Raw genomic sequence first — 23,086 nt, forward strand, 5'->3', positions numbered from 1 at the left:
TAAAAAAAAAAGGGGGGGGGGGTGCTTGTGTACATCAGGGATAAGAATGAGACATCATCCACTGGCTCACACTGAACTGATGAAAGAAGAACTAAAATTAGAAATTTATTAGGATCAACAGGAATCCCAAATATTAGCAGTAAATTAGCACATGGGTTAACAAAAAGAACCACTGACAAGCCAACTTTTCTGTGTCATATTTATTGTCCTATTGATTTTATTTTAAAGGGATGTGTATTGCACTCTTGTCCAGGCTAGAGTGCAGTGGGGTGATCACAGCTCACTCTAGCCTCAAATTTGTGGCTCAAGTGATCCTCTCACAGGACCCTCCTGAGAAATTGGGACGGCAGGTACATACCACCAAGCCCACTTAATATTTTTTAGAGACAGGGTCTTGCTATGTTCCCCAGACTGGTCTCAAAATCATGGACTCAACCAACCCTTCTACCTAAGCCTCCCTAGTAGCTGGGATTATAGGTACAAGCTATGGCACTCAGTGCTCAGAATTTTTGAAGGTGGGAAGGGGAACTTATTAAGTAGAAAGCTTTGAGAAACAGACATCTGCTTGACCTTCAGAGTGCTATTAGAATAGAAAATTGTCTCTAATATATGAATCCCTTGTACAATCATCTTGTAAAAGCTACTTACTAAAAGCATTCACCAAGAACAAGCAAAAAAAAAACACATGAATAGATAGGATTAAATAAGGATTTAGAATTTAGCATTTGTTAAGACTATCTAGCACATAGTACTCAGCAGCTGGTCAATACACAAACAAGAAAAGAAACCAGGCGGAGCCCCAGTGGCTCATGCCTATAATCCCACCACTTTGGGAGACAAAGGTGGGAGGCAATTTAAAAATTAGCTGGGTGTGATAGCGCATGCCTATGGTTCCAGCTATTCAGGAGCCCAAGGCAGGAGGCTCAGCTGAGACAGGAGGTTGAGACTGCACTAAGGACAGTGAGTGACACAGCGAGACTTTGTTGCACAGATAAAATAATAATAATAATAAAATAAATTAAAAACCACAGATAGCTCTAAGAAGATGAAGAAGAAACATACAAGCACTATTTTCAAAGTGTTTAACTTGGACAATGATAGTCATGGGAAACAACTGAAATTCAGTAAGTCAAATTCAAAAGTATTTCAATGGGACAAGTGACAAGAAGTTTCTTCTCCAAAGATTTCCTCTAAATATGGGGAAATTCTATTTAAAAAAACTTATTTCCCAGGTAAGATGTGAGAGACGTTGGCATGAAAGCCAGGCAGTAGAAGCTAAAAGCAAAAAAGGATAATAAAACAGAACTCATGCTTCTAGCTTACCATGTGGACACAGAATGTCTTCATTAAAATTTAATTCCTCCTCTTCTTCTTTTCTTTCTTCCTTTGATTCATCTATTCAAAAGAAATACAAATGATATCTGCTGCGGTTATTGTACTTAAACTTCAAAGCAGCAGATATACTACACCGCACAATTTGGAACAAAGAAAACTTTAAAAATCTGAAAATTAGACCCAAGTGATTCCTACACAGTTCTGCTAAAAAGTGTTACATTTCTTTCCCTTAAAAGGAAACAGGAACATCTCAATGACAGTTAACTTTTAAAGATTTAGGTTATGCAAGAAAATGTGCCTTTTTAAATTCAAAAAATGGAATTCTTCTATTAATTCTAGTTAAGGTATTGAGAATACTGTGTCATAAACCAAGTTAATCATCTACATGTCATGGCATGGCATGGCATTTTCACTTACCCACCTTTTTAGGGAGTGACCACAAAGCTTTAAAGGCAAATGAAATAAGGACTTAACCTTTAACATCAAACACAGTCGTCCCCGCTGATCAGTGGGGGACATATGTTCCAAGACCCCAATGGATGCCTGAAACCTCACATACTACCAAACTTAATAAGCATCCATTGGCATATTTCTGTTCATGTCTTCCACCCACAAATGTAATGTCTTTTCCGTCTTAACTAAACAGTTATCACACTGTGGCCATAACTTGCAGCTTCAAGTTTGACAACACAACTAGCATGATTTTTTTTCCTTCTTAACAATTTCACAGACAGATTTGTTCCTGTAGATCTTAGCAACCTCAGCATACAATTATTTTTTCTTTCCTTATTTAAGTTAAGAACTTACTTCCACCTTTTCACTTAAAGGAAGCACTTTGTGGCTTCTTTCTGACATACCTGAATTGCCAACATTACCACTCTTCCACTTTGAAATCATTATTAAGTAAAATAAGGGTGACTTGAACAAAGGCACTCCTATAGTCAATCCGATCACCAAGAGGACTGCCAGGTGACCTGTGGGTGGCATGCATAGCATGGAAAAGCTGGACACAGGGAAAATTCACATCGCAGGCAGGATGAAGCAGGACAGCATGAGATACAATATCATGCTACTCAGAACAGTGTGCAATTTAAAACCTATGAATTGTTTTCTGGAAGTTTCCATACAATATTTTCAGACTGCAGTTCACTGCAGATTAACTGAAACCAGGAAAAGTAAGACCTTGCATAAGGGGGGACCGTTACATTTTGCTTTTCCTGTTAACATTTCTCTTCCAATATCTGCTTTTCCTGCTTTTCTATACACTGTGTCACTATCAATATGTAGTTGTATATACTGGGAACAGGATCAAATGAAGAAACCATTATCCATGGGTTTTCCAGGTTAAATATTTCACACATTTTTTTTTACTACAATTAATGCATACAAAGAATATTTGCTAGTCATTTAAAAGCTGAAGCAGGCCGGGCACGGTGGCTCAAGCCTGTAATCCCAGCACTTTGGGAGGCCGAGGCGGGTGGATCACGAGGTCAAGAGATTGAGACCACCCTGGTCAACACGGTGAAACCCCGTCTCTACTAAAAAAATACAAAAAATTAGCTAGGCATGGTGGCACGTGCCTGTAATCCCAGCTACTCAGGAGGCTGAGGCAGGAGAATTGCCTGAACCCAGGAGGCGGAAGTTGTGGTGAGCCGAGATCGCGCCATTGCACTCCAGCCTGGGTAACAAGAGCGAAACTCCGTCTCAAAAAAAAAAAAAGCTGAAGCAGAGGCCAAGGACAGTGGCTCAAGCTTATAATCCCAGCACTTTGAGAAGACAAAGCAGGCATATCGCCTGAACCCAGGAGTTTGAGGACAGTCTGAGCAACATGGCAAAATCCAATCTCTACAAAAAGTACAAAAATTATCTGGGCATGGTGCCTGGGGTCTCAGCTACTCAGGAGGCTGAGGTGAGAGGACTGCTTGAGCCTATGAGGTGGAGGCTGCATGGAGTTGCGACTGTGCCACTGCACTCCAGGTGAGAGATCCTGTCTCAAAACAAAAACAGAAACCAAAACAAACCACCACCACCAAGAGTAAAAATGCCCATGAAAGTAAAATTTAAAAATGGGCAAAGGAAGAACGTGACTGGATAATTCTGTCTCCTCTTTTTCTTTGTCACACATACAAATCACTTCTCAAACCTAAGAAGATGGTCAACCTCAATAATATTTTGAAAAACGTTAAGCCATTGCACTCCAACCTGGGCAACAAAAGCAAAACTTCATCTCAAAAAAAACAAAAAACAACAAAAAAACATGATGTGACTGATGTATTCTTTATGTTGACAAAAGCATGCAAAAATGAACCCCTTAATATGTATATATTGAAAAAAATTTACCAGTATAGGTCAGTATGTGGCAATTATAAATATTTATAATTTTCTGATCCAGCAATTTCTAGGAACTTATTTCTCAGAAATAATCTGAAAATTCTGTAATGATGTATACAGTATGTATGTATGTATGTATACAGTACATAAAAGGACCCTCATTACATCCGTGTGTATATACTAACTGTAAAAAAATTAAAATAGAATCAGACGAACATAATGGATCCACAAAATAAAATGCAGTCAATAAAATTTTTTTTCTAAAAAAGGCTGTATGTTTTGACACGGAGAGATGTAGAACTGTGCCCATATGAGCTCCATTATAAAAAGCCACTATTTACAGTGATTGTATCTGGTGGGAAGGCTTTGAAGTCCTACTCTGTTATATTTGTGCTGCCTGAAGCTTTTGAAATTTTTTAACGGGGAAAGGAGAATAGAGGCATATTACTATGAAAGAAACATGAAAAATATTTTTAAGCTAGGCCAACATGAAGGTGCTTTCTATTATGGCATCCACTTTTACTAAAAATGAAGGGACACTGATAGATAAAGAGGATTTAAAAAGCAGTAAATAAATACCTACCACTAAAGTCACACAATACCACTAAAATTATAGTATAGTTTTTCAAATGACAGGACAATAAAACTCAAATTGATGTTAAGTTCATTAATTATATGGCACAATAAAATGTTTCAATCAAAAGGAAAAACTCGGATGGGCATGGTGGCTCACACCTGAAATCCCAACACTTTGGGAGGCCAAGGCAAGTGGATCATGAGGTTGGGAGGTCAAAACCAGCCTGGTCAACATAGTGAAACTCCGTCTCTACTAAAATACAAAAATTAGCTAGGCATGGTGGTGCATGCCTGTAATCCCAGCTACTTGTAAGGCTGAGGCATGAAAATCACTTGAACCAGGGTGGCGGGGGCGTCGGGGCAGAGGTTGCAGTGAGCCAAGATCGGGCCACTGCACTCCAGCCTGGGCAACAACATAGTGAGACTCCATCTCAAGAAACAAACAAAAAAAAGTAAAAACTTTTCAAGTTTGAAAATGTTAACAATCATAGCTCAAGGAGTTTAAAACTAATACTGGGTTGGTTTACTCAAAAAGTAAGGTAGTGATATGTGAAGATCAATACCAAATAAAATATAAAATGATAGAAATGGGCCAGGTGCAGTGGCTCACACCTATAATCCCAGCACTTTGGGAGGCCAAGGTGGGAGGATCGCTTGAGCATAGGAGTTGTAGGCCAGCCTTAGCGACATAGTGAGGCCTCATCTCTAGAATTTAAAAGAAATAAAAACTGGCTAGGTGGGGTGGCTCACGCCTGTCATCTCAACACTTTGGAAGGCCAAGGCAGGCGGATCACTTGAGGTCAGGAGTTCAAGACCAACCTGGTCAACACAGTGAAACTCCATCTCTACTAAAAAGATAAAAAATTAGTTAGGAAGGGTGGCAGGTATCTGTACCTATAATCCCCAGCTACTCGGGAGGCTGAGGCAGGAGAATTGCTTGAATCTGGGAGGTGGAGGCTGCAGTGAGCCTAGATCACACCACTCCACTCCAGCTTGGGCAACAGACTGAGATTCCATCTCAAAAAAAAAAAGGCTGGGCATAGTGGCTCTCGGCTATAATCCCAGCACTTTGGGAGGTCAAGGCGGGTGGATTACTGGAGGTCAGGAGTTCAAGACCAGCCTGGCCAACATGGTGAAACCCCTTCTCTACTAAAAATACAAAATTAGCTGGGCATGGTGGTGTGTGCCTGTAATCCCAGTTACTCAGGAGGTTGAGGCAGGAGAATTGCTTGAACCCGGGTGGTGGAGATTGCAGTGAGCAGAGACTGCACCATTGCACTCTAGCCTGGACAAAAAGAGCCAAACTCCATCTACTCCATCTCAAATAAATAAATAAGTAAAATGAAACTAAAAATTAAAAAATTATACGATATAAATGATATGGAATTCTTGAATGCGGAAAATACAGAATATTTCAATAAAGGTCAGTAACATTAAAGTAGTAAATTTCCTTGACATCTTACAAAGCACTGATTATGAAATTAAATTTAGTGTTTAATTTACAATAACAATTTCTGATTTGAAAGCATAGGAAAATCAGAAGAATTTATAAGCAAAGAGGTATTCAAAAGCTGCCCTCTCCACTTGATGAAAGATAAAGAAGTACAAGCTCATTTACTTGACAAAGGCAGTGTTGCAGATAATCCAAAACCAAAATGTACTGAGCATACGATATACTATGCCAATGTGCAGTAGGCTTAACCTTTCTTTAAACTCTCAGCCTAGAGCAGAATTAATGTTCATTTTGCATGTGATTAACTAGACAGAGCTTGAGCTCAAAGCATGACAGGTTATAAAGGAAAATTTTACATGTGAGTTGCTGAGTCCTTGCTGAATTTCAATAGCTTAAAAATCTTTTATTTGCTCTAAGCTATTTGTGAAAGCTTGTAGTTTAATAAAAGTTGTCTTTAAAATTACATGGATGGGTACTAAGCCAATTTTACTAAATTTTTTTTTTTTTTTTTTTGGAGACAGAATCTCACTCTGCACAATCTTGGCTCATGAAAACCTACAACTCCTGGGTTCAAGCAATTCTCTTGCCTCAGTCTCCCGAGTAGCTGGGACCACAGGTGTGCAGGTAGATCACCTGAGATGACCACCCCTGGCTAATTATTTTTGTATTTGTAGTAGAGACGAGGTTTCACCATGTTGCTCAGGCTGGTCCTGAACTCCTGACCTCAAGTGATCGACCTGCCTTGGTCTCCTGAAGTGCTGGGATTACAGGCATGAGCCACTGCACTCAGCCTAAAATTGTTTTTTCGAGAAACAGGGACTCTCCAATGCAAGATGCAGGAAAAAAGAAGAAAAAAAAAAGAGAGAAACAGGGTCTCACTCTGTTACCCAGGCTGGAGTGCAGTGGGGCTAGCATTAACTCACTAAACTACTGGGCTCAAGTGATCTGCCCACCTGAGCCTCCCACGTAGCTGAGACTATAGGAATGAGCGACTTACACTTTCATCGTAATTTCACAATGATCTACACATAGGTTTAAAGCGTTACCTTTATTTAAGGTGCTGCCGTTCATCCTTCCGTTGCTTTGTTCTGCATCACCGTCTTGCTCATCTAGCTGTTCAAGAGCTAGCTGGCGCCAACTCCGCAAAGAAGACTTCCCCACCCAAAATCCATCATTGCTGTGGAAGAGAGAATGTTAAACCATACAAGTAACATTTCCTTTGTTTTTTGTTTTTCTTTATATTTATTGAGACACTGGATCCTGAGCAAATGAAGAAACCTACAGCTGTATTTTGGAAGAGAGATGTGATGTTATGTGCTTTACTTAGCCTATCCCTCCAGGGAAAAATAAACTTAGGGAAGTGCTTCTGACCATTCTGAGGAAGTGGATTTGAGCCTACAAGTAACATTTCAAACGGGGTCCTCCCTGATTTCCCCGTAAAAACAATAACTGGCCAGGTACATTGGCTCAGGCCTCTAATCCCAGCATTTTGGGAGGCTGAGGCAGGCAGATCACCTGAGGCTGGGAATTCAAAGCCAGCATGACCAACATGGAGAAACTCCGCCTCTACTCTAAAAATACAAAAATCAGCCGGGCATGGTAGTACATGCCTGTAACCCCAGCTACTCAGGAGGCTGGGGCAGCAGAATTGCTTAAACCAGGGAGGTAGAGGTTGTAGTAAGCTTCGATTATGCCATTGCACTCCAGCCTGGGCAACAAGAACAAAATTCCGTCTCAAAAGAACAACATCAACAAAAGTAAATTACAAACACTCAAAATCAGCTACTGTGTATGTAATTGTTTTTAACCTACTTCCTACTTTTCATCATTTTCACTGTTCACTATTGAACTGCAGGGATCTAATATTTTGTTTCCATTCTAAATATTATCCTGCTTTTCCTACATTCATGCCAATCAGATCAATTAAATGGCAGGATGGAATACAGTGGCAAAGGTTACCTGACCCAGCTTTCTTTATCATTGTCACAGGGGCAGTCATTGCAAAATTTACTTTTGATCTGGCCCTGCCATCCACTTTATCACCCTTCTAAAAATCCCAACGGCCTATTTTTAACAAATAGTGAGCTGCTTGGTTATGACCTCTTAAAAATTTCTTACTTTATCATACTGTTCACTGTGCAACATACCCTTTTACTGCTACTTTTAGCAGATTATTAACAGTTTTATAATCTTCATTTAGTTGGTTCTTCAGACGTAATACGCGGCAACGTTCTACTACACATTCCTTACACAGGGCTTTCACTACAGGCAAAAAAGAATGAAAGGAAATATATTTCATTCAAACAGATTTCCTGTTAGGAAAATGTTTTTGGCACTTCACAAACACAGACACATTCTAAACCAAAGTCACAAATTTTGGCAATATAGCAAATTGATGTATACTCTAAATTATTTTACTAAGACAATTAGATACCAAGATAGCAATACGGTTATTTGAATAAAAAAAGAACAATAACAGACAAAAAGTTGTATTATGCTAAAAGTACCTAAGTACAGAATCTGACAAGGTTTACATGCAAGTTTTATGAGATGATAATCAAATAACTAAGGTTCTAGGTGGGGGGAGTAAATATAGTGGATAATTATAAATCATGATCTTCAGGTGAAAGTGATCTTCAAAGCACACTAATGGAAAAAGAAAAATGAAGGGTGTGGTTTAAAACATAGAATTTTTAGGAATCATCTAAAATGTGAAAGCTCTTCCCACTGCATGGTTTATCAATTGTGAATTAAGAAGAGAGGCAGGTATAGTGGCTGCCAGCCTGGCCAACACAGTGAAACCCGTCTCAACTAAAAATACAAAAACTAGCCAGGCGTGGTGGTGCACGCCTGCACTCTCAGCTACCCGGGGGATTAATCAAGAATCACATTGCTACCTCACAAATCACAACCCAGGAGGCAGAGGTTGCAGTAAGCTGACATCACGCTACTGCACTCTAGCCTGGGTGACAAAGCAAGACTCGGTCTCAAATTTAAAAAAAAACAAAACAAAAAGAAGAAGTCACTATAACGTGGAGGTACAAACGTGCAATTAACCAGACAAGGGCTCGAGTACCTTAAACAGTATTATGTAGAGTAACAAACTACCACCAGACAATTTTCTCAAAAGGGCCCTATTTTGTCTGCTTTCAGAGGGTTTAACAAAATAAAACAAAAAACAAACTAAAAAAACCCCAACTACATTCACTCCCCCCTACCTTAGAACCTCAACCCTCTAAGAACAGCATCAGTGGCTAAACTTCTACTTTATTTAGCAAATCCTCTTTGCAAAGTGTAAGGAACATCTGATCTAAATAGTTGGGGTCAAATCATCATACCACACTCAAAAAACCGTAAGATGAAGATTTAATGAGCTGCTGTTTTTTAAACAAAGAGGACATCTTGAATTACCAGTTAGTCGTGGACCTCCTCCATATCTACTATAGAAAATGTCAGCTGCATATTCAGATATCCTCTTCATAATCGATATTTTATCTGGGTGAAGTTTGTCATGGGAACACAGGCAAGCGTGATTATCAATGGGTTTAGTAGGTGTTGATTCATCCAACCACTTTTGCAGCCATTCCAGAGAGACAAACTCATAGGGCTCTGAGAAAGCAAGCATCGGAAAGAGCCTATGTATTTTTACAGTTTTTCGACTAAGTGATACATTCATTTTTCTCAAAAGACAATGCAAACTCTGTCCAGAGTTAGCAGAATCAGAAGAATCGTTGTGTGGGGGAAGACGTTTGATTAGTATGACACAAAGCTCCAGTTAGGTGCCACTCCCGAGTTTGATGCTGAGTCTGCACAGTGCCCTATGAGATCGGCTGGTATTATTAACCACATTCTACAAGACGCATCCACAGAGAGTCTTGCCTGATAGCACAGCAGAGCTTTGATCAGGACACCCATGTGGGCTGACTACACGTCATGCTCCATTACTACCTCACAAATCATACAACCTCATGCCCTACTATGTTTATTTCATAAATTATTTTTTGTGAGTACTTCTCACACATGTGATAAACATGTGAAAATTAAAATAAGAAGCCAAACTGAGCTTGAAGTTAGAAATTAACCTTACCAGCTATGACCACACTTCAAAAGCCCCTTTTAACCACTGAACTTTCTCAATCTGAGATAATACTGATAGCCATTTTGAAAAGGTATTTAATCCCCCCCCACATCCATGTCATGATCTATTCATTATATTATTATTTATTTTGAGAAAGTAACCTATTTTAAACAAGTTCCAAGATAAAGTACACTAGAACTGAGTTATCATTAATTTTGAAGTTGCAAAACTAAAAGACAAAACCAAACACCTCAAAATGAATTTTAATTTGGGCAAAGGAAGTCCCAGAGTTCCCTAAAAGCCAAAATCAAAGATAAAGGGCCAGCTTTGATTACTTACAAAGATTTCCAGTGAGTCCCAGCATAAAACATAGAAGAAAACATACAGAGGTTGAATTTATATTTTTGTATCATATACTCCTTCTGATGAGATCTGAGGGATAGATACTGCAACGCAAAGCCCATTGTGACCAGGTTTTATACTCCCCAGAGTTACATGTCTAGAAAACTAACTCCCATTTTAATTTTACAGTAAATCATTTCAATTTGTACAAAAACAAAATTTGGCACTGTACATCAACTAAGAACCTTCTGACTGGTCAACTTGAATGTGGCTGCAGAGGAAGAGCACAGGACTGTGAGTCGAGGCCACGGTCTAATCCAAGTTCTGCCACCAAGAAAATGAACCTGAGCAAGTCACTCAAACTCTCTTTGCTTCAAGGCTTTTATTTGTAAAATGAAGGTAATAATACCTGCCTTCTACCTACCTCTCAGGGATGTTGTTGAGTATAAAAGATAAGCTATGTGAAGCATTTTGAGCTTTTTGGAAGAAAAGAGATATGGAAAAGTTAATCATACATTTACATAATCTTAATATATAAGAGAGGAGACCTTGGCCGGGAACTGTGGCTCATGCCTGCAATCTCAGCACTTTGGGAGGCAGAGGTGGGTAGATCACCTGAAGTCAGGAGTTGAGACCAGCCTGACCAACATGGAGAAACCCCGTATCTACTAAAAATACAAATTTAGCTGGGGGTGGTGGCACATGCCTGTAATCCCAGCAGAGGCTGTGGTGAGCTGAGATAGTGCCATTGCACTCAAGCTTAAGCAATAAGAGTGAAACTCTGTCACAAAAAATAAAAAAGAGAGAGGCCTTAAGATACAGTAGATGTAACAAGGCTGTCGCACTTTACAGTATATCATGGTATGGCTAATTACATTCAAAATGCCTCTTGACTTTATTTGCCATTTATCAAGCTTAATGTGCCAGGGATAGAGTACACTGGGTATCTGGGGAATGCAAAGATAAATGATCCCTTTCTGAGAGCAAAATAAAAGTCTTAGCATTCTCTAATCTTTTCCCAAGGACAGTCACATAGATTAAAATGGTGAGTAATATGAAGGCTATCAAAGGAGAAAAAAACAGGATTGTGATAAAGAGCAACATTCAAGAAAAATTCACTCGGCATTCTAGTTTCCCCAGCAGCTGGGGAGGAGTAGACTGAGGACAGTATCTGTTATTGCTAACTGAAAGAATAAACCCTAAGAATCCTGGCCGTCACAATGAAAAGAATCTAGGAAAGCTAAAAATGTAGAATGCCCTCCTTGCCAGGGATGTCTGCAGGAATTCAAAGCCTAGGGTGACTGTGACCCTGACTGTCCAGCAACAATGTGACTCAAAGGCAGTTACTTAAAGACAACATTTTCCAATCTCACAGAAAACTTCCAAGGGAAGCATGCTATATTGGTTTTTGAATTGCCCAATATAAATTTAATGTAAGATATGATGATTAGAAAAACTATGTATGGTTTTATAGTAAGAGGAGGAAGAAAGAAAGCAGAGAATAGGCCTATAATTCTAACCTAATACCATGCTTATTACTAACTCAGCAAGTTTTCCAGATTTCATTTTAGTGCTCTGCGCTGTGGGCTCCATGAAGGAAGAGTGAATATGGTCACAGAAGTCTTTCTTTCCATTTCCAGTCTCTATCATCACAAAGAGTTGCACTGATCTCTGCCAAGAGCTTGCCTGAGAATACAAGTGGAGCACAAGTCTCATAGCTAAGGCAGATTTTACTTGTGGCAAAGTTTTTATGATACAGATGTTTCCGCACTAGAAAAAGACTCTAAGTAGGCCCCACTAATATAACCCTCGTATTTGTGATTCAGTAAACTACAAACATTGCCTTCCAAAGGCCATGGATATAATCAACTCCAAATGAGGAGCTGATTGTACACAGGGAAATGTACATTCTGGTTCAAAGTTCTTCCTAATTTAAAAAAAAAAGAAAAAAAAAAACGTAGATTTTGAACATGACACACTTTCTTTGAAAAGTTATAAAGTCTAGAACAATTACAGCATCAAAAACATTTGAAACATTTACCTAGAGATAATTTAAGTATATATTTCATGGAAATAAAAAGGGCCAAAAGCACATTTCTAGTGAGGCTTAGATTTCAGGATAAGTGATCTTTCCTTAGATATGTTCACACACAAAAATAAGATTTAGAAAATGGGTAACAAAAGATTTCTCTTGCCAGCACAAAACCATGCTCGTTAAGTTTGGGATTCTACATAATTTTCTACAATATAAGTTTACTGCAAATGGAAAATAATTATATAGCTTATAATTGGTAAAAGTATAAATAACACAGAGAAATATTCTAAGAGCATATGCATATTCTAAGAACATAAGGTTCTTATATGCTGAATGAAAACATCCAAAGGAAGCACAGTGCTAACTTGATATATAACATCTTTGAACTCTGTAGTTCTAAAGAGTGGTTCAAATGAGTATTTCACTTTAGACCCAGTTAAGTCCCTTTCACTTGTCCAGTGGACACAGGAAACCATGAATAAAGTTCGGAAAATAGATTTCTAGATCCTGACACCTTTGAACAAAGACCTATAAATTTATAGATTTAAATCATGGGTTCATTTCCAAATCATTTCCAGTTAAAATAAGGTCAGGTTAATTGATAATGCCAACCCTTGGACAGAATTAAAGTAACAGATTACAAAGAAGGGTCAGAATCAAATTAAAATTCAGTTAAAATCTATTCTTATAGACTTAGTAATTTAGGTTTACATTTTAAGTTACACTAGTAATGGAAAATTAAGATATTAAAAAGACAAACCACAAGTACAATTATGCTTAAGTATTTATTTTCTAAAGTAAGGACTAAATTGTCTCTCTTCCTTAAGTAGGAGTTAGGTTTGGGAATTCATGTCTTTGAAATGACAAAGATAACTTAATACAAATGGCACATCAGCCTTTAAAAAGGCTTAATTTGGTTTCAATTTGAGATACCAGGTAAACCTGAATAAACATACACAGAAAAGGGATAAACTGGATTATGTAGGATAATTCTAAAAAATCAGGGGTCAGCAGAAAGCTTTTCTACTCTCAGCATATTTGATATTAAATTTCAACTTAATCTAATAGTATTTTTAAAAAAACTGTACTCATATAACAGAATGTCTGTTAATACTGTTAGGTCACAAAGTATCCAAAGAAACAGAATAGGCAAGTTGCTTTTTCCATAGTAATCCAATCGGATTTTTCTTAAACAAGTCAGTATCTCACAAAATATAAATATCTACAATACTCATGGATGCAGAGTGCTGACCTAAATGTTATAATTTATTAACAGCTTCCCGTTTTTAAAAGTACAAGGTAATGAAATAATATGGTATGCTACACATCAAGTTACTGCTGGTTTACAGAGTACTTTTAGACTGTTTAAGCTGGCTTTAGTGGGTTATCAGAAAGAGTAAGTTTAAGCAAGTTTCTTCATATACATTTGTGAATATAAAAAAAAACAAGGCACTTAATGGCAACAGTGCTGTCCCAGAATATCTTACAGACCAGCTCCAGCAGGTAACCTTTGGTACAGCTCCTTAACCTCTTCGTGTTTTGCTTTTCCTTTATCCACACTTTGCTTACGCATCTCAGCCATTTCAATACACCACTCCTCAAATTTGGAATTATCCCGATCTACCAGCTCTTGAAGAAAGGCTATTCAAACAGAAAGACAAAAAACAACTTTATCCTTGTATTCAAATATAGTGAATCATGCTAATCTCTAAATTACATCAAATACTGATTAAAACATTGGCAGAAATTCCAACTATGGTTTCCCTGTCTGATAGAAACCTCCCATCTGAAAGCAGGAATAAAACTGAAGACAGCCACTGGAATACTAAGTTGATTCCCCTCACCTAGCTCTCCATGACATCATCAGCCTCCCAGAAAAATCGAATGGCTCAAAATCACCACTTTAGAATAGATGACACCACCAAGCTCAGAAAACTGCTGAGTAAAATGACTAAGACTATCTTCGGGGCAGCAGCAATGCTACATTTTTATTAGGAAGTCTAGAAAATCCATAAATAATTGGATAAAATTCACAAATACTCTATAAACTGAACAAAACAAAACCAAATTATACTTTAAACACGTCTTGATTACCTCCCCATTTTTTCATAATTTCATTGCTTTATTTCAGATGTTCATTTCTTAAAAATAAATATGTGATTAATATTTACTTTCACCAACATTTATCATATGGAATCAATTTATCATAATAAATAAGAGCAATGGCCGGGCGCGGTGGCTCAAGCCTGTAATCCCAGCACTGTGGGAGGCTGAGGCGGGTGGATCACGAGGTCAAGAGATCGAGATCATCTTGGTCAACATGATGAAACCCCGTCTCTACTAAAAATACAAAACATTAGCTGGGCATGGTGGCGCGTGCCTGTAATCCCAGCTACTCAGGAGGCTGNTTAGCTGGGCATGGTGGCGCGTGCCTGTAATCCCAGCTACTCAGGAGGCTGAGGCAGGAGAATTGCCTGAACCCAGGAGGCGGAGGTTGCGGTGAGCCGAGATCGCACCATTGCACTCCAGCCTGGGTAACATGAGTGAAACTCCGTCTCAAAAAAAATAAATAAATAAATAAATAAGAGCAATGTATTCGTTATCATTAATTTTTGAGTATGGCACTCTAAAACACCTGCCTGATATAATCCAGGAAAACTGCCTTACCTGGAACTTGAACAGTAGTGTTGGGCTTTTCTTGAGTTTGCAGTCTATAAACCAACATATACGCATTTCGAGAGCAGTGAGTTCCTTTGCCGCACTTGGGTTTACGTGTCTGAGACTTAGAAGGTTCTGCTGAGATAGAGAAATCAAAAGGTACCTTAACTTAAATGCATAGAGTTTGTTTATTCTTCAGTAGGGCTATAGAAAACAATTTCCAAAATATACACCCAAGACACATTAACATGAATCTAAAACATTCAAAGCCCATACAAATCTGACAGGCTCTTTGGCTTCTAGTATTTAAAAAAGTTTACTACGCCTATTGCTTGCCACATTCCATTTTCAAAAGATGAAAAGAAAATACATTTTTCTAGGGAACAAACATGGAACAACAAAAAAATCACTCTTGCTATAAGTTGATTTTAATATTAGGCTTAATTATAAAACTTAACTGAAGCAGGGCACAGGGGCTCGTGCTTGTAATCACAGCACTCTAGGAGGCCAAGATGGGCGGACGACTTGAGGCCAGGGGTTCCAGACCAGTCTGGCCAACATGGAGAAACCCTGTCTCTACTAATAACACAAAAATTAGCTGGGTGTGGTGGTGCACACCTGTAGTCTACCTACTTGGGAGGCTGACGCAAGACACTTGATTGAACCAGGGCGGTGGAGGCTGCAGTGAGCCGAGATAGTGCCTCTGCACTCCAGCCTGGGTGACAGAGCGAGACTCTGTCTCAGAAAAGAAAAAAGGTAAATTAAAATAAGTTTTAAAATAAAAATAGGCCAGGCACGGTGGCTCACATCTGGACAGAATGGTGAAACCCTGTCTCTACTAAAAATACAAAAAGTAGCTGGGAATGGTGGCACATGCCTGTAATCCCAGTTACTCAGGAAGCTGAGGCAGGAAACGCTTGAACCCTGGAGGCAGAGGTTGCAGTGTGCCACTGCACTCCTGCCTGGGTAAAAGAGTGAAATTCTGTCTCAAAAAAAATAAATACATACATAAAAATCGAAACTGATGCAATCACTGAAGGGAACATGGGACTTCAACTCTCCTGGAAATATTTTATTCTTTTTTTTTTTTGAGGCAGAGTCTCCCTTTGTCACCAGGATGAAGTGTAATGGCACGATCTTGGCTCACTGCAACTTCTGCCTCCTGGGTTCAAGTGATTCTCCTGCCTCAGCCTCCTGAGTAGCTGGGATTACAGATCCCTGGTTAATTTTTGTAGTTTTAGTAGATATGAGCTTCTACCACGTTGTTCAGGCTGGTCTCGAACTCCTGACCTCAGATGATCTACCCCCCAAAATGCTGGCATTACAGGCATGAGCCACCACACCCGGCCAATTTCATTGCAGTTTTTGAAATCATGCTATTTAAGGCAGGGTGCGGTGACTCACACCTATAATCCCAGCACTTTGGTAGGCCAAGGCAGGAGGATGACCTAAAGTCAGGAGTTCAAGACTAGCCTGGCCAACATGGTGAATCCTTGTCCCTACTAAAAATACAAAACTTAGCTGGATGTGGTGATGCACACTTGTAATCCTAGCTACTGGGGAGGCTGAGGCAGGAGAATCACTTGAACCCAGGAGGCAGAGGTTACAGTGAGCAGAGATCATGCCATTATACTCCAGCCTGGCAGATAAGAGTGAAACTCCATCTCAAAAAAAAGAAAAGAAAATATGCTATTTTATTTCTTAGGACAATTAAATTTAGATTTATTTTTATGATTTTTACTAAATTGAAGAACTTCTGTTTACTAAAATGATTACTGAGCTAATTTTTATTTTTCAAACTGTAAATATACATTTTACATATACTTTTATTTTATTAAAAAACAACATTAAAACAAATATTTGTACACCAAGCAATCATTAAAAATAAAAATATTTTCAGCTGGCCACAGTGGCTCATGCCTGGAATCCCAATTTTTTGGGAGACAGAGCCGGGCGGATCACGAGGTCAAGAGGTCAAGACCATTCTGGCCAACATGATAAAACTCCATCTCTACTAAAAATACAAACATTAACTGGGTATAGTGGTGTGTGCCTGTAATCCCAACTACTCAGGAGGCTGAGGCACGAGAATCACTTGAACCTAGGAAGCGGAAGTTGCAGTGAGCTGAGATCACATCATTGTATTCCAGCCTGGGTGACAGAGTGAGATTCAGTCTCAGAAAAAAAAAGAATGAAATGCTAACAAGCAGAAACATTAGCCACCAATCTCTATGAAGTAAACAGCAGGTGGAAAACATGAAGTATTTCAGATGGCAACTATAGTACATGAAAATGATTTTCCAATTGGGTTTCAGTGTTCCAGGTAACTTTCCAAGAGGTTATGAAGGCAGATCATTTGAGGTCAGGAATTTAAAACCAGCCTGACCAACATGATGAAATCCCATCTCTATTAAAAATACAAAAAATTAGCCAGGCATAGTGGCGTGCATCTGTAATCCTAGCTACTCAAAAGGCTGATGCAGGAGAATCACTGGAAGCCAGGAGGCAGAGGTTGCAGTGGGCCGAGATCATGCCACTGCACTAAAGCTTGACCGAAAGAGTGAGACTCTGTCTCAAAAAGAAAAAGAGAGGGGCCGGACGCAGTGGCTCATGCTTGTAATCCCAACACTTTGGGAGGCCAAGGCGGGCGGATCACCTGACGTCAGGAGTTTGAGACCAGCCTGACCAACATGGAGAAACCCCGTCTGTACTAAAAATACAAAAAATTAGCCAGGCATGGTGGTGCAGGCCTGTAATCCCAGTTACTTGGGAGGCTGAGGCAGGAGAATCGCTTGAACCTGGGAGGCGGTGGTTGCAGTGAGCCAAGATCACACCATTGCACTCCAGCTTTGGCAACAAGAATGAAACTCCGTCTCAAAAAATAAAGAAAAGAAAAAAGAGGTTATGGGCACTTCTAAGGAAATCCAGTTTTCAGATCCTCAATTCACCATTTTCTTTCCTAAAATGGATCTGCCTCAACAATGAAGTCCCATTATGGTTTCTACCTCTCTTTCACAAAGAAAGATATAATCTCAGTGACAGACGAGGGTCTTATCTATCACATTAAGATACATTTACAAAAAAAAAAAAAAATACATTTACAGTAAAAATTTTACTGTTTAATAAAATTTATAACATACCTTTATGAGTTTTATCAATTAAGTAGTAATATTCATAATTTTAAAAACACCACTCTATCCAGAAGTACTTTTTAACTATTTAGAGCTTTATAGTCACAAAAAACTTAGTATATTCCATAAGAATAAAATTCTGTAGAGTAAACATAATGAAAATACTGGTGCAGAAGGAAATGGAATTGTTAAAAATGCCTACTATAAAACAAGACCTTTTCGGGTATCCTTGAAAAGGATGGTGGTGGATATCCGATCTCTATGCTATTTAATGTTATCTGGACATTCTTATAAGAGTGATGTTACAAATTAAGTTTCAATATTTATAATGTCATAAATTACAGAATTTGGAGATACTTAAAATTTATGATGAAATTTGTTAGATTTTAAAATGTGCAAAGAAAAAATAGTTGTTCAAAGGCGTAGTGACACATGCCTGTAATCCCAGCTACTTGCGGGGCTGAGGCACTAGAATCACTTAAACTCAGGACGCAGAGGTTGCAGCAAGCCGAGATCTTGCCATTGCACTCCAGTGTGGGCAAGAAGGCAACAGGAGCAAAACTCTGCCTCAAAAAGAAAGAAAAACCATTAGCTGAGCATTGTGGCACATGCCTATCATCCCAGCTACTCAGGAGGCTGAATCATGAGAACTGCTTGAACCCAGGAGGCAGAGGTTATAGTGAGCTGAGATCGTGTTACTGCACCCCAGCCTGGGTGACAGAGTTAAGACTCTTCCAAAAAACAAACAAACAAAATTTTGCCAGGTGTGGTGGTAAACATCTGTAGGCCCAGCTACTAGTAAGGCTGAGGTGGGAGGATCACGTGAGCCTAGGAGGTTGAGGCTGCAGTGAGCCGTGATTGCACCACTGCATTCCAGTCTGGGAAACAGAGTAAGACCCCGACTCGAAAAAGAATACAAAACAAAAAAACAATTATTGCTAATACAAGATGATTTTACATGTGTTTAAGAAATGCAAATATCTTAGCTTGGAAAGTTAAAAAAAAAAAAAAAATGCAAATATCCTTGAAGGTCCACAACATAACAATCTTGAGCCAGAATAATGCTTCACAAATATTTCTAGTAAAATAAATTTATATTTTAAAAGGGCACTCACAACTTAAAGGTTTTACCTAGATCTTCCTCAATCCCTAGTTGCAATTTCTTCCCCTCCATCTTTTCTATGTCTTCATCATTAAACTTATACCATTCACCAGACTGTGGATCCTTCACATGGGCGATGTAGTGGCCAGAATAAGCACTCACTCCTCTGTGTATGAGGACTGCACTGAGTTCATACACATAGGACCCACCTGGAGAGAAAGGGAGAAAGTAAAAGAAACACTGGATAACAGTATTTCTTATATCCTGAGCCTCAACTGTAAAGATTACGAATCTTTATACATCTGGTATAACTAAAAACACATCACCTACAATTTTTAAAAATTAGTTTTACAAAATAATGTATAATTACACTCCCTTAACACTCTCTTAAACACACCCTCTTAAACAGCACACTGTATTAACCCTCCAAGCCCCCTGCAGAATACACAGATGAAAAACCACAGCCTCCTGGGCACTCGGGGAGTATAAGCTACTCTACTACATACTGTGCTCTTCAGCACAGACTAGAGAGGCCACACACTTACCAAGAAAGCTGTTCATACTCTCTGATGTGTTACAAAAATTAAAACTTAATTGACAGTGAATGGACATTTACATTTTAAAATGAACTAAAATGTCTTAAAGTTTGAAAAACATCTTTCAAAGATCCTAAACTTAAAACAATTAAAGAAATGTGTTAGAAAATATCACTTCTACTATATATGTTCTGTTATTTACAGAACAAAAAGAATCATTGATGAATCCACATAACCACAACTAATACTAAAACCTACAGTTTTTTTCTAACAAACATCATCTTTTCACATCATTATTCTTCTAAAGATTATTTATAATGACTATATATAATTACCATAATGTACCTAACTACACCCATATTAATGAACATTTAAACTGGTAGCATTTCAGGGTCTTTATATGCAATAATAATTAACTTTGAAGTACAAATCTTTGCACAGATCTTTGACTGCCCCCGTCCCCCCCTTCAGGGTCTTGCTCTGTCACCAGACTGGATTATAGTAGCACAGTCACCTGACTGAAGTACAGTAGCACAATCACAGCTCACTGCAACTTCAACCTCCTAGGCTTAAGTGATCCTCCTACCTCAGCCTCTTGGAGTAGCTGGGATGAGAGGCACACATTTTAATTTTTTCAAATTAATTAATTTATTTTGAGACGGAGTTTTGTTCTTGTTCCCCAGGCTGGGCTCCACCTCCTGCATTCAAGCAATTCTAGTGCCTCAGCCTCCCAAGTAGCTGGGGTTACAGGCACCCAGCACCACGCCCAGCTAATTTTTGTATTTTTAGTAGAGACGGGTTTCACCATGTTGGCCAGGCTGGTCTCGAACTCCTGACCTCTCTCCCAAAGTGCTGGGATTATAGGCTTGAGCCACTGCACCTGACCATTTTTTTTTAAAAAGATGGAGTTTTGCTCTTGTTACTGAGGTTGAAGTACAGTGACAAGATCTCAGCTCATTACAACCTCTGTCACCTGGGTTCAAGCAATTCTCCTGCCTCAGTCTCCCAAGCAGCTGGGATTACAGGCACCTGACACCACGCCCAGCTAATTTTTTGTATTTTTAGTAGAGGTGGGGTATCGCCATGTTGGCCTTGAGCTCCAGAACTTCCAGGCTGGTCTTGAACTCCAGACTTCAGGCGCTCCACCTGCCTTGGCCTCCCAAAGTGTTGGGATTACAGGCGTGAGCCACTGCGCCCAACATCCCCCCCTCCTTTGTTTTTTAATAGACTGGGTCTTACTGTGTTGCCCAAGCTAGAATTTGACTATTTCCTTAAAAATGCAAAGAGTAAGTCACAGCAGGGTATAGCCAATCACTCACTAGATAAATAATAAACATGCTGGACACAGTTTCAGGCGTGAAGGATACAGCAGTTGACTAAATGAACAAAGTCCCTACATTGTTGCAGCATAGTGGGGGAAACAGTGATGCAGATTAATACCTGGGCCAAAACCCACTGAATTCACCCCAGCTGAAAATACTGAAGATACTGGGTAAGATAAAAATGTTTTCAAATCTTTCTAAATGCACTAATTATCTGGCAAGAAAGTAAGAATTCTCAGAAGCCCAGTACCATGTGACGGCAATAAGCCATGTAGTATGGACAACAGAGGTTCCCTCTGGGACCATTAGGGGAACACTATGATCAACTTGAACTCTGTTTTACCATATCTCAAGGGGCTTACAGGATCAGAGACAACAGCTAAGGTTCATAAAAGTTGAGGTGTCTAACAGGGGACTCCCACCAGGAAACTAAGGGTCTTTTTAAATTGACAAATAATATTTGTACATATTTATGGGTACAATGTAATGTTTGATATGTTTACATCATGAAATGATTAAATCAAGCTAATTAATATAACCTGGTTTGTTTGTTTTTGTTTTTTGTTTTGTTTTGTTGTGAGGTGGAGTCTCGCTCTGTGGCCCTGGCTGGAGAGCAGTGGCATGATCTCGGCTCACTGCAACCTCTGCCTCCAGGATTCAAGCAATTCCCTGCCTCAGCCTTTCGAGTAGCTGAGATTACAGGCACCCACCACCATACCTGACTAATTTTTGTATTTTTAGTAGAGACAGGGTTTCACCATCTTGGCCAGACTGGTCTTGAACTCCTGACCTCACGATCCACCCGCCTCGGCCTCCCAAAGTGCTGAGATTAGTCGTGAACCACTTCACCTGGCCAACGTAACTATTTTTTGTGGTAAGAACATTTAAAACCTGTTTTTTTAGCTATTCAAAATGCTCAATGCATTATGAACTGTAGTCACCATGTTGTACGTAACTCTCCAAAACACATTCATCCTGTTTAACTGAAGCTTTGTACTCTTTAAACATCATCTCCCCTCAATGCCTCTGCCACCCACCAACCCCATTCCCTAGATTCTGGTAACCACCATTTTCTTCTCTATTTTATTTTTTTTAATTGTCTTTCTTCTCTATCTGTATGTATTTGACTTTTTTAGATTCTATATATACTACAGATGAGATCATGCAGTACTTGTCTTTCTTAGCCTGGCTTGTTTCACTTAGCACAATGTCCCCCAGATTCATCCATGTGATCACATATGACAGAATATCCTTCCCACTTCCCATTTAAGGCTGAATAGTATTCCATTGTGTATATATACCACATTTTCTTTGAAACTAGAATTCATTGGTTTAGAAGATTATCAATGGTAAGAGAAAATTAGCTGCCTTATACTTACATTTTGGGACCTACGGATAAAAATGAAAAACAAAAAGCAAGACTCCATTACAACTTCATAAGAAGCTAGCCCTCAAAAAGATTTCTTTACCATGAATTCACACTACCTATGAAGTCAGAAAAACTTCAAGCCAAGAGTTTTGTTTGATGTGGTGCTGGGATGAGTAACAGTCCTAAGGAATGAATTCCATCAAAACACACAGACACACGTCATGTAACACAAGTCACTCTAACTGCAAGGCAGCAAACAGCAACAAAAGCAAACTGATGGAGATTTTCACCTCAGTCAGTAGAAACAGCAAATACATAAATAAAATTTTAAGTGTATTTAAAGAAATAAATGATGGAACTATAGATTATAGAAAATGAAAATCAAATGATGATGAACAAAATCAAACTCCTAGAAATGGAAATCATAGTCACCGAGAGTCAAAACTCTATAAAAAGGTTAAACCTCAGATTAGGTTCATCTGAACCGAATACATAAAGTACAAGGTAGAGCTGAAGAAATTATGCAGAATACAGGGCAAAGCACTGAAGGGTTGGGCAACATGCAGCATAGGGCAAGAAAATCTAACACATATCTAACTGGCATTCCAGAAGGAAAGGGAAAAGAGAAAAAACATTCAAAGGTAATAGAAAATTTTCAGATGCCCTAGGTAAGAAGAATAAATCAATTAAAAATCAAACCGCCAGGCGCGGTGGCTCAAGCCTGTAATCCCAGCACTTTGGGAGGCCGAGGCGGGTGGATCACGAGGTCAAGAGATCGAGACCATCCTGGTCAACATGGTGAAACCCCGTCTCTACTA

General features: G+C 39.0%; 1 protein-coding gene across 1 annotated transcript in view; it reads right to left on the reverse strand.

Annotated features, from left to right (window-relative positions):
* Positions 1 to 23,086, reverse strand: part of USP48 (ubiquitin specific peptidase 48) — a 113,465-nt gene that overhangs the window by 37,438 nt on the left and 52,941 nt on the right. Inside the window, exons 8-14 of the mRNA XM_017503250.2 lie at positions 19,071 to 19,281; positions 14,818 to 14,946; positions 13,642 to 13,791; positions 9,107 to 9,304; positions 7,843 to 7,957; positions 6,742 to 6,872; positions 1,324 to 1,395 (exon numbers count right to left, since the gene is read on the reverse strand). Of these exons, the coding sequence (XP_017358739.1) occupies positions 1,324 to 1,395; positions 6,742 to 6,872; positions 7,843 to 7,957; positions 9,107 to 9,304; positions 13,642 to 13,791; positions 14,818 to 14,946; positions 19,071 to 19,281 (1,006 nt within the window). The remainder of the gene's footprint in view (positions 1 to 1,323; positions 1,396 to 6,741; positions 6,873 to 7,842; positions 7,958 to 9,106; positions 9,305 to 13,641; positions 13,792 to 14,817; positions 14,947 to 19,070; positions 19,282 to 23,086) is intronic.

The sequence above is a fragment of the Cebus imitator genome, unplaced genomic scaffold (assembly GCF_001604975.1).
Source record: "Cebus imitator isolate Cc_AM_T3 unplaced genomic scaffold, Cebus_imitator-1.0 Scaffold15, whole genome shotgun sequence".
Classification (NCBI taxonomy): domain Eukaryota; kingdom Metazoa; phylum Chordata; class Mammalia; order Primates; family Cebidae; genus Cebus; species Cebus imitator.